Source organism: Rutidosis leptorrhynchoides, chromosome 9, assembly GCF_046630445.1.
Source record: "Rutidosis leptorrhynchoides isolate AG116_Rl617_1_P2 chromosome 9, CSIRO_AGI_Rlap_v1, whole genome shotgun sequence".
Lineage (NCBI taxonomy): Eukaryota > Viridiplantae > Streptophyta > Magnoliopsida > Asterales > Asteraceae > Rutidosis > Rutidosis leptorrhynchoides.
In genome coordinates this window covers 336,454,578-336,466,738 of record NC_092341.1, presented here as the reverse complement: position 1 = coordinate 336,466,738, position 12,161 = coordinate 336,454,578, and the positions used below count along the sequence as shown (strand labels likewise).

The 12,161-nt window shown below is 34.5% G+C and overlaps 1 protein-coding gene across 1 annotated transcript; it reads left to right on the top strand.

Moving 5' to 3' along the window:
- Positions 1–8,064: 8,064 nt before the first annotated feature.
- Positions 8,065–11,106, top strand: LOC139867715 (RHOMBOID-like protein 2). The gene is made up of 5 exons (XM_071856078.1): positions 8,065–8,532; positions 9,905–10,068; positions 10,164–10,327; positions 10,433–10,683; positions 10,781–11,106. Exons 1-5 carry the CDS (start codon positions 8,246–8,248, stop codon positions 10,896–10,898), a joined length of 984 nt encoding a protein of 327 aa, XP_071712179.1. The 5' UTR covers positions 8,065–8,245; the 3' UTR covers positions 10,899–11,106.
- Positions 11,107–12,161: the final 1,055 nt, after the last annotated feature.

Here is a 12,161-nt window from a genome sequence, read left to right as displayed (position 1 = left end):
GAAAATATCAAGAATCAGAACTGAATTAAGTATTTTCACAATCTATTAGAAAGTATGAAATAAGGAAGAAGATTATAGGAGTGGTGAAAATAAATGAAACGGAAGAGGTCAATTTATAGCAAAATATCAGACATAGCAATCGAGGCAGATTACGCATTTAATCAAAGAGAATCCTAATTTTCGCAATTTCCAAAGAATCAAATCTTATTTAGATTATGAAGATTTTCTATTCCTTAAATTCCGAAAATCAATCGTTACTACGTCAAGAGTTAAGACAAATCTCTATTCTCCATTTCACTCTTTTACGATAACTTCTCTCATACGCTTCGAGTAATTGGATTGTTTTATCCATATTATTCAACGTCATGAAAATATTTTTATTGTTAGCCATGACGACCTCACTCAAATTTCGGGACGAAATTTCTTTAATGGGTAGGTACTGTGACGACCCGGAAAATTTCGAATTATTTTGAACCAAATTCTCGATATGATTTAATGTTTTCGACATGATAAGAAAAGTCTGTAAAACTGAATCTCAATATTTTTGAACTACTTTCATATGTTCAATTACCCTTCGATTGTTCTCAACGATTCGCGAACAATTATATGTAAATAGATACATATATACACTATAACTTGAAAGCGTAACAAAGTATTAATTGTATGATACTGTACATTAAACTCATTGGTTTAAATGTCTATTTGAATATTTATGATAAGTTGGAATATTAATTGTATGAATAACTTGCGACGTGTATTTAAAACGTGTTTATAAATATGGAGAATAGATATTAACTTGGTTATAAAACTTTTGATAATACTATTATATTAGTAAATAACAAAAAGATGATTTATTGAAGTAAATGACCAAAACACTCAAATGTATAAGTTATATTTCCACTGATATAGTTTATGAATAATTTAAGTCTATATTTTGACAAAGGTACGAGTCACGAAACGTAAAGTACAAGTTTTCTAAGCGTACGAAAGAACGTTCGAAAAACCGGAACCGGGACATAAGTCGAGTGACGACGTACGACTTATCGGAACAAAAATTTCAAATCAACTATGCACGGAAATATAATATAATATTTAATTAATTAATATAAATTATATATATTATATATTATTTTATTATGTCGACGAAATACAAAAACAAAAACAGATGTGAGCTGGAACTGAAGGCCATGCGATCGCATGGCCATAAGCCTTCAGACCCATGCGATCGCATGGGATGGCTGGCCAGGTCTGATCTATAAAAATCAAACGTTTTCAGTGCACGCACACAAAAATTATCATCTATCGCCTTCTGTATTATATTTATATATTATTATTATTATTATTATTATTATTATTATTATTATTATTATTATTATTATTATTATTATTATTATTAAGATTAATATTATTATTAGTAGTATTCGTATTATTATTTATACATAAAATACTACGACGGGGTCATGAGCAAATTATTTCAAAACGGATTTTTCAAGCGGGATAGAGCTAAGAAAATTATGGGTTATAGCTATGGAGGTTATGGGTATGGTTCGGGGGTTTTGCACGTGAGTCAAACTAGTGTTTATCATCTCCTTGCGTTTACGTACTTTCCTGCAATATTGAATCACAATATTGATACGTGAGTATTCATATCTTATCTTTTATATATTAATAGTGTATCCATGTCTAGTGCTCGAGTATATATATTTATGCATGTTTGTATGCTAAATTCAGTCGTTAAATAGTTTATGATGAATCACGAATTTAATACATATATTACTGATATAAGGTATATGATATGCATGTTATTGGAAAGCTGACGAAAAATCAATAACTTTTCATTTAGAAATCGCGTAATTTCGATGAACGAGTTAAAAGATATGGGCAACTGAATTATGATCAACATTAATTGGAATTGCTTTTGAATCTGTAATTAATATTTAAACTACTTGTTTATAAGATTGATAAAGTGGATTTTAAATGTTACCAGCCGAGTAAATGAATTCTTAAATAAGGCATGTCTTGTTCTGTTAAACAATGGTCAAGTTGACTGTTTTATCATATTTTAAAGCTTTATAAAACAATAGTCTAATTATACAAGTATTGGGAAACCATGTGAAATGTTAAACTATTTTCGATTGCCATGATCATTCAAACTATAGTATAGATTTTAAAAGTCACTATTGAGTCAGGTTGACTTTTTGAAATGACTTTTGATAACTTATGTATGTCGATCTCGAGCATTAGGATTGTGATACACTATGACCTGACCTAGCTTGATAGACATTTATTGACCAACATATGTTCTCTAGGTTGAGATCTACGGTTATTTGGTATTCCGAGTTTCGGTCACATTTCGGTGAACGACTTTATGTGCTGCTAAGGCGAGTTTCATATGCTCCATTTTTAATTGCTTTTGCAATCTATATTTTTGGGCTGAGAATACATGCACTTTATTTTATACGCAATGGATACAAGTACATACTAAATTCTACACCGAGTTTGAATCGAAAATCCCTTAGCTTTGGTAACTAGTAACTGCCGGTTATAAGAACTGGTGGGCGCGAGTAGTTATATATGGATCCATAGGGCTTGACATCCTCATCTGTTCCAGGTATAGAAACTCTAGCCTGAACTATAAAACAGACATATACTATTTGAGTTTAGTACACGTTGAATTGCGTGTATTGTACATGTTGGTTGCATGTATGTTAAAACAGGGGTACTTACTATAACGTTAAAGTTTAGTTACCAGGGTGCTTAATCTTGTAGAATAATTTGATAAACGTTTCTGGATGAAACAACTGAAATGTTGTGATCCACCTTTATGTACAGATTATGCGAAACATTAAAACTATGAACTCACCAACCTTTGTGTTGACACTTATTAGCATGTTTATTCTCAGGTTACCTAGAAGTCTTCCGCTGTTTGCTTATATGTTATACAAGCTTTGTGCATGGAGTCATACATGCTTTATTCAAGAAAACGTTGCATTCACAAAACCATCATCATGTATCTATTTTGACTGCATTGTCAACGGATGTATTATTGTAAACTATTATTTACGGTGATTGTCTATATGTAGAAATTATCAGATGTCGAAAACCTTGGATTTAAATATTCATTTATGGTATACCTTTTCAAAAGAATGCAATGTTTATAAAACGCATCATATAGAGGTCAAATACCTCGCAATGAAATTGATGAATGACGTATTCGTCCATATGGATTTGGAGTGATCGTCACAGTTGGCTTATGCTGAGTAGATTATGTTTAAGTCCAACTACATATGCTACATTTAAAAATGTAACATTCCCATTTATTAAAGTACCAATACCCTTTGTATAACCCAACGAATTATCTCCATATGATACAACTGGACCATCCATTTCTTGATAGTCCATCAGCAGGGACTTACATCCGGTCATATGTCTCGAACAACCACTATCGAGATACCAGATTTGCTTGTTTTAAATGCCCTGCACAGTAGCTAAGAGATTAGTTCTTTTTGGGAACCCATCCTCTGGAAGGGTCATCTTTGATGATCTCTTCCTGTCTGCTGGTTTGCTTGAAGAGGCAGCAGTAGATGGGGTTAGGGTTAGAGTACACCGGTTGGCTAAGTGAAACTTGCTGCCACATTTGTAGCATTTTCTCACATTCAGTATCGGTGACTGGTCATACACTGAGTAAATGGGTGCAGTAAGATCGGGTCTACTTTCAGATATGACAGCTATGACCTGGTCAAGCTTGACAGTCATTATCTCAGTGATAGATGACCCAGCACTTGATTTCACATTTTGGTTCACTTTAGCTTTTCCCTTAAGGGCAGCTTTCCTTTTAGAACCAGTACCATAATCATGGTATACTGCTTTGCCTTTGTTCGACGAGTCAGTGTGGGAAGTTACTGACCCGTCAGCTGATGCTGGTCGATTCTTGTGAATCTTGATTGCTGCCTTTGACTTGTCAGTATTGCGTTTTGCTGGCTTGTCAGCAGCTACTGGTTTACCAGTACAATTTTCATCAGCTGGCTCAGCATTGGTGAAATTTGAACACGAAGGAGAATCAATTGATTTTAACTTTCTTTGATTGTTTTCAGTGATTTCCCTTTTAATGCGTCTTTCCTTTGGAGTCATATAGTAAATGCTTGAGGGATCAATAGTTTCATCAATTGAAGTACTGATTTCCTTGGCTTTTACTTCATCCTCCAAAATTTCTTTCATGGACGGTGGTGGGGTCTCAGTAGGTTTGACAAACTTATTTGTTAAGATCTTTTTACCCTTAACTATCTTGGCAAAGGTATTTGGCAAGACAGCTTCAGGATCTGTTTCAAGAATGGGGTCCATGTAAGTAACTTCTGCGAGAGCAGCAGCAACAGTATAGTCACCAGCAAAGAAAGCTTCAACTTGGGCAGGCACTTGCTCATTTACACACTTAGCTGTGCGTTAAGCAGATGTACACCATGAAGAAACAACCTTCTTGAGGTCGTTTAGCTGGGTTTTAACATCTGCTGCCTCAACGTGAAGAGACTTTAAAGCAAAATTTTGTTTTTCAAGTTTTGAAATTTCATCCTTCAAGATCTTAATTTCATCAGTTTTGCTTTTAAGTTTATCATTTAAAGATTTGTTATCATTTTTCAAAACTTCTTCACGTTTACTGCCTCTACATAAATCAACTCTTAGGTAGTCAAACACTTCAGCTTTTTCATCATCAGCATAAGTTCGAAAATTATCAACCTTATACAGCATTTCAGATTTCCATTGAGGTGAATCCTTTTTCTGATCGGCTTCCCTCATATCAGCCAAAAACATACTACCATTATCATCCTCATCAGACTCCTCGACCTCTTTGGCCATCAAACACGGCTTTTTACCAGAAGCATAACCAGCATCATCATCATTACTATCACTGTCAGAAGATGAAGAAGAGCTGGTTTCATCCCAATCATGATGCTCAGCAACTAGAACCTTTTCTGGCTTCTTTCCCTTCTTATCAGCCTTTGCACTTTCCTTCATCTGAGCCTTCATGGCTTTGTACTTGTTCTTGTACTTATCAGCTTTTGAGAAGGAGTTAGCATGTGATGTTGAAGGTTTCCTGGACATGCATTCAGCAGCAAAATGTCCAACCTTCCCACAATTGTAACACTCAGATTTAGGACCCTTGACTGATTTGCTGATATACCTAGCACTTGGTTTCTTACTCCCTTTGTATGGCTTGCTGGTTCTATTACTATTGAACCTTTTGAACTGCCTAGTCAGCAAATTCATACCTTCAGCAAACCCTTCCACATCATCTTCATCATCACTGCTTTCTTCAGACCCAGTACCACTATCCACCTCATCTTCAGCTGACTCGTCTTCTGCCATCAACTTTTGAACCAGTAAAGCTTTTTGAGCTTTCTTTTTAGCAGCAACAATAAGAGCAGTATCATCAGTTTTTGAGAATTTTGAGGTGGTGGGGGCAGACTTAAAGTTTTCCTTTAAATTCAGTTCAAGTTTAGCTTCTGCCTTCTCATGGTTCCAAAGTGTACCATAAAGAGAGGACATGTTAAAGTTCTTTAAGGTCTGGGTGGTTCTTAAGGGGTCAGTGATAGGTTTTCATTTAGTAGGCAGTGAGTCAATGAATTTGTTTACTTGTTCAAAATCGGTATATGTGATTTTTAAAGTAAGCAGGTCAGCAACTAATGAGTTAAACCTAATGAAGGTTTGCTTAAGGGTCTCATTCTTATAGGCAAAGAACATTTCATACTCTCTTATTAAAGCAATAATCTTGTTCAGCCTAACCTCATCCATGCCTTCATAAGTGACGTCTAGATAGTCTAACATAAGCTTAGCATTCAGCTTTCCCTTAATTAGTTTGAACAGGTGGTTAGGTAAAGTTATAGCTAACAGAGTTCTGATCTTAGGGTCAAGTCCAACACGACGTTTGTCCTCAACATCCCATCTGGATGGAGTGAGAATAACCTCTCTGCCAGGAACGGCAGGAGTGTCAGCAGTAGCTGGGATGCTATCAATAGTCTCAGTTGGGAAAAATGGACCATCTGTGGCAATACCAGGCATAAGTGGGTCAATAGACTCCAGGTGAAGCATGAACCTTGCCTTTCAAGTTTCATACTCATCTTCATCAAATTTGGGTGGTCTATTGGATGAGCCATTTTTAAGGTAAGCTGTATTTGAGTATGCAGCCATGAGAGAAATCAGATCCAAGATATTAAATTATCAAGACTGAAGCTCTGATACCAGTTGTTGGTCCCTTGAATAACAACAAGAGTATTATAGAGGGGGGGTGAATACAATTTCTTTTAATTAAGTAACAAATTAAACACAGTTTAGTATTCAATCATGTAATGTAAGTTGAGTCAAAGGTAATTTTTTAACTGTTATTCTTTATTGATTAAATCACAAAGAATTACAACTATCCTTGGCGGAATGATAGTTGGTTGATACAGATTTACCTATGTATAGCTATGAGGATAAACTTAAAGCTATTACACGTTTTGGACTCTAAATAACAAAACCCACACCACTGGTTGTTACAATAGTGGATACAACAATTTATAGTAGTCATATTAACTGTGTAATGGTTCTATTGTCCACTGGTACATAGAATGTCTGTACTTGTGGGGACAACTGCATCAGAGAGCGTGCTATCCTCTTTCCTATTTGGTAGCTATTTGCAGGAACACCCCAATTCGGTTTGGCACCACTATTTGTTTAAACAAATAGAATGTTGTGTTCCCTAGGCATTGACAAAGTATAGCACATGTATGCACATGCGTTAAACTTCTGCATTCCCACGTGGTCTTGTAAGGTCACTTGTCAGCCGCCGACGCGTGTCCTTTCCTGTTCAACTTTGTCTTTGACTTCTGTTGAATAGTACAATTGATGTAGACACTCAGAAAACCACCATGCTTATAATGGAGCATGGCTGTCTTGTGTTGTATGCTGCTTTCCAGGTTTACTGGTTCTTCTTATGCTGAGTCACTTGATATTCTTGAGTTGCTGAGTACTCATCATGTGCTAATTCGAAGAATACACTCTACCTTGTGCTGGTAGACTAGGCAGCATACTGAACACTTGACACAACAATATTTGCTGTCTATACATAAACAAACTTGTGCTGGCTGCACATAACATTTTAGTGCAAATAAATTACAGTTTTGTCATAATTAAATCCTTAATTATTTTGGGGACTCAACAATAAATAATAAATTTTAAGAATAAACATTAGTATGCGTGAAATAAATAATGATTAATTGCATAAGTAATCATAAATGTTAGATAACATAAATATAAATGTTAGTGAAGTTAATAAGAGTTAGATTACAGAAATATAATTCAGGCGGTATAACCGACCATATAACTTAAATAACATAAATATAAATGTTAGTGAAGTTAATAAAAGTTAGATTACATAAATATAATTCAGGCGGTATAACCGACCATATATAACTTAAATAACATAAATATAAATGTTAGTGAAGTTAATAAAAGTTAGATTACAGAAATATAATTAAGGCGGTATAGCCGACCATATATAACTTAAATAACATAAATATAAATGTTAGTGAAGTTAATAAAAGTTAAAGAATTTCTTACCTTGATTAGTGACGTGTGCTTACTTAGATAAACCTTGATTACGGAGCACGTCGTGCTGATAACGTGTTATAATTTTAAACTTATAACTACCAAATATAATTATATTTGTTTATGAAATATTAGTAAAGAGAGAATAAGTGTGTATTTCATATAATTTTATGAAATGGTGCAAGTTTACAAGCATACCATCATGGTGTATTTATAATACTAAGAAATACTATGCAAGTGGTACAAAATTGACTAAAAGTTTATACAAATTTAACTATCGATATATGCATTATTATTTTAATTATCATAACAATTTTATTATTTATATTTTATAAAAACCCTAATACAAACACAAATTGTAAGAAAAAAAGGTGCCGACTTCTACATTCGTCTATTCGTGAAGTATATAACGCGAAGAAGAAATAAGAGGTCATAATCCTCTGTTCCACATCCTCACCATAACTTCTCCTACTCCTCCACCCGTACCACATCAACACTTACGTGGCGCACGTTCACCACCAAAACCGGATTACCACTATTCACACGACGTCGTACCAAGAAGTCCACCACTAATTATAAGTCCCCTAATTATAATCTCCTCAAATCACCACAAATATATCTTCTTAATCTCTCTCACTAATCATCGTATCAATAGTAATTCACGATGTCTGACGTGGAAAGCAGGGGAAGGTCTAAGAGCGAGAACAACTACACAACGAATCAAAATTATTCGTCAACAAATTATGCACAAACAGAAACTTACTGGACTTCATGGTTGATTCCGGTGTTTGTGGTTGTAAACATAGCTGTGTTTGTTGTACTTATGTACGTTAACAACTGTCCGAAACATAATCGTTCACTCGAATACGGCAAGTGTGTTGCTAAGTTTCTTGGTCGTTTCTCTTTTCAACCACTTCATGAAAACCCTCTTTTTGGTGCTTCGTCTCACACGTAAGCATACCTTCATCTTTTATTTTAATTAATAAATAATTAATCAAATTAATTAGCTTACGGAGTATTTGTATTCATTTATTGTATAATAATTGAGATTGAATTATTGAATTGATGGAGTAGTTACTAGTGTGTAGTGACGTCTTTTTATTTGTAATAATTCAATGGTAACCAAAATAAACCTACACTATACAAAAGTATACTGTTTAAGGATATGTGTAACTAATGCTGATTTTTTATTTTTTTGTTAGCAAAATCCTTTTTATTTGGTCATTGCTCAGCCTTAGGTTGTCGTTAAAACGTTTAAACATGTTGTAGTGGTTACATATTTATTTATTTTATAGTAAAGGTTATTATATTGCACAAGCTTGTTAACGACAACTCTTTAAGACTGTAGTTAGCAAAATCCTTTTCATTTTAGTGCAAGGATATAACTTATAATTTTAGATGAGTTTGACTCAAATTGGGGAAGGAGAATGAGAATGGAAAGGGAATGAGAATAGGAAGACTAATGTAAACGAACTTTCCGTAGTATGTTGGATTGATACAAATAATCATTAAGGTAACAAATCGGATTATGACATGATTTGTCAAACGGGTTGGCGGATCCAAAGCACCCAATCCAGACACATATACATTAATATCGGTTGGTGGTAGGGGCGAAAGTATTTGAGGGCAGGGGCACCCGCCCCAGTCGATTTGCAATATTTAGCGTAAAAATTTTGGATTTTTCGACTTTGCACCCAACGGAAATTTTTTTGCCCCAAAGTCTCCATATGTTGCCCTAAAACCTCCATATTTTGTCAAAAAAACCTTCATGCCCAAAAGCTTTCACATTTTGCTCAAAAACCACCATATTTTGCCCATAAAAAATTGCTACGCTTTTAAAAACATTTCGTCCCCAGTTATAAAAATTTCTGCTTCCGCCACTAGTTGGTGGTTAAGTCCACATTAAACGGGTCAATATTATTGGATTACCTTTTGATTGGTGGTTTGACCCGTTAACGTGAAAAATTAAACGGGTTGGTTGATTTTGAGTTAATATCGGTTGGTGGGTTGGTTTCGTTTCAAACTGGGTAAAGTTACTAGGATATCTTTAGACTGGAGGTTGAGTCGCTAATCCGAACTATGACCCGAGCCCAACCCGAAATACTAAAGGGTTAGCCTGTTTCGAGTTAATGTTGGTTGGGATGATTTTGCTTCATATTAGTCAACTTCCTTTGGTTTCTTTTGGGTTGGTGGGTTGACCCATTAACCCAAACCTTGACCCGTATTTGACCCGTAAAGTAAAGTGAGTTGAGGGTTGGTGGTTACCGGATTTGCTGTTTTTTTTTTTTTTTTTTTTTTTTTTTTTTTTTTTGAGAATTTGAAGGTTAGAGAAAATGGGAGCATTACAATGGTGGAAAATAGTGCATGGAAAACAAGGATGGCGGCTGGTTACTGCAAATTGGTTACATGCTGGTTTGATTCATTTGGTCGCTAATATGTTGAGTCTTGTTCTTATTGGCATTCGTCTCGAACAACAGTTTGGATTTCGTATGTATCTCACTATTTTCTTAAACCTCGATCAACTTCCAATTTTTTAAATTTGTTTTATAATAATGATATACATATTGAACATGATTGGGCAGTACGCGTAGGATTAATCTATCTGTTGTCGGGATTTGGAGGAAGTATTCTTTCATCACTATTTATTCAACAAAACATTTCGGTTGGTGCTTCTGGTGCTCTGTTTGGACTACTTGGAACAATGTTGGCTGAACTCATAACAAACTGGACCATCTACTCAAACAAGGTAAGCCTTATATTTTCAATAATTTCAATTTTAATAATAATATATTCACCGATGATCCTAGAAGGTTTTATACGTTTGTCCCGTTTACGATGGTGTTTTTTTTAGGCAGCAGCATTGATAACGCTTATTCTAATCGTTGTGGTCAACCTAGCTGTTGGAATTTTGCCATTCGTTGACAACTTCGCTCATATCGGTGGATTTTTAACGGGTTTTCTTCTCGGTTTTATATTACTTCCTCGTCCACAATTCGGGTGGTTAGAAAGACACAATCTTCCAGCTGATGTTCGTGTTAGATCTAAATACAAGGTTTATCAGTACGTGCTCGGTTTACTTGCATTAGCTCTTCTTGTTGCAGGGTAAGATGGTTAAATTAGTAAATCATTAATTAACATGTAACTTATGCGTATCTTTTTTTATTTATTATACTTGATGTTTGAATTTTGCAAAATGCAGATTTACAGTTGGTTTAGTGATGCTGTTTCATGGAGAAAATGGATATAAACATTGCCATTGGTGTCACTACTTGAACTGTGTCCCAACTTCAAAATGGAAATGTAATAGTGGTAATTGATTAATATGGATTTAAAATTTTAGTATTGTGTGGATATTTGGATAAAATTGTTTAGAGATTGGTTGAGTTTGTTTTTTTTTTTTCTTTTTGAATTCTTTTGTGTTTTTGGTGTTTGTGTTTTACTTGTGAAATATATTTATATTCACTGTAATATTGTTGATATGTTGAGCTTATATAGTACAGATTTTAACTTGTAAAGAAACTTTGAAACTTTCTATGATCCAATACTCTTCATACATCATCAACCTGTTGATATGTTGACGTGGGTTGTTTGGTTCAATTGCGACCGGTTGTTAGTTTACTTCAATTGTTTGTGGTAGTATTGGTGTTTTAAGTTAGTTGGCAGTGTATTTGGTTGTTGGTGGAGCTAGTTCAATAGTACGTTTGGTTCTATAGTTCGATGTCAAGGGTGGTAGTATGTATGTTAGGGCACCAATCAATTGAGAGTTCAGTATTGTTGCAAATAGATTTATGGATCTTTTTAAACACACTTAAGAGTGTGTAGTTGTAATGGAACTTCAAATCCTTTTATTTATATATGCATGTTTTTCTCCCAAAAGAGCCCATTCAACGGTGGTGACCAACCACTCTATAATTGTCCTCACATGCAAGGCACAGTCAAGAGTTAACGGACATTTTTAACGAATTTTAGACGGAGAGATGTTGATTGCAAATTTTTGAAAAAGAAATGATTCTAAAGGCAAAAATTAAAAACCCGAGGGACGCTGTTATCAATATGGGATATAATACAGAGACCAACGGAGCAAAAAAAATCTAATAATAAATATAAATAAATTAATTAATCACTTGTCCAAGTTTAAAATATTATAATTGAAAGTGTTCATAGAAAGTGGTAACAAGATCTTGTGTAGCTAGTGATTAGGGTTCATGATATCTTATTAAAAAGTCTCGGGTTTAAACCCACTTGTAGCATAAATCTGTGGTGGTTAGCAAAATAGGTAGGAAACAGTCATGAAATAACTCAGTTAGGCCACATATATTTGAGTAAAAATACTCGCTAATTAATGTAAAAACGGTTTTGAATGAGTTACTAGAGACGTGATGTTGATTTGAGCGTTTGTGAAGTTATTTTCAACTTTCAAGCGATCGATCCAATTTCAACCCATGAGCGATTCCATGTTTATCATCTAAATCGAGAAATTCTTTACTTAACAAAATGTTGCTCAAAGTTTGGAACAATGTTGTGAAGCGACTTGTTCAATTCACACAACGTTCCCTTGATTGGCCTTCAACTTAACCACT

What these genes read in the sequence shown, in the direction of transcription:
- LOC139867715 (XM_071856078.1), top strand. Translation starts at nt 8,246, where the DNA reads ATGTCTGACGTGGAAAGCAGGGGAAGGTCTAAGAGCGAGAACAACTAC. An exon ending in CGAACAACAGTTTGGATTTC is followed by an intron (nt 10,069 to 10,163) that starts GTATGTATCTCA and finishes ATGATTGGGCAG; the next exon opens with TACGCGTAGGATTAATCTAT. An exon ending in TTAGCTCTTCTTGTTGCAGG is followed by an intron (nt 10,684 to 10,780) that starts GTAAGATGGTTA and finishes TGCAAAATGCAG; the next exon opens with ATTTACAGTTGGTTTAGTGA.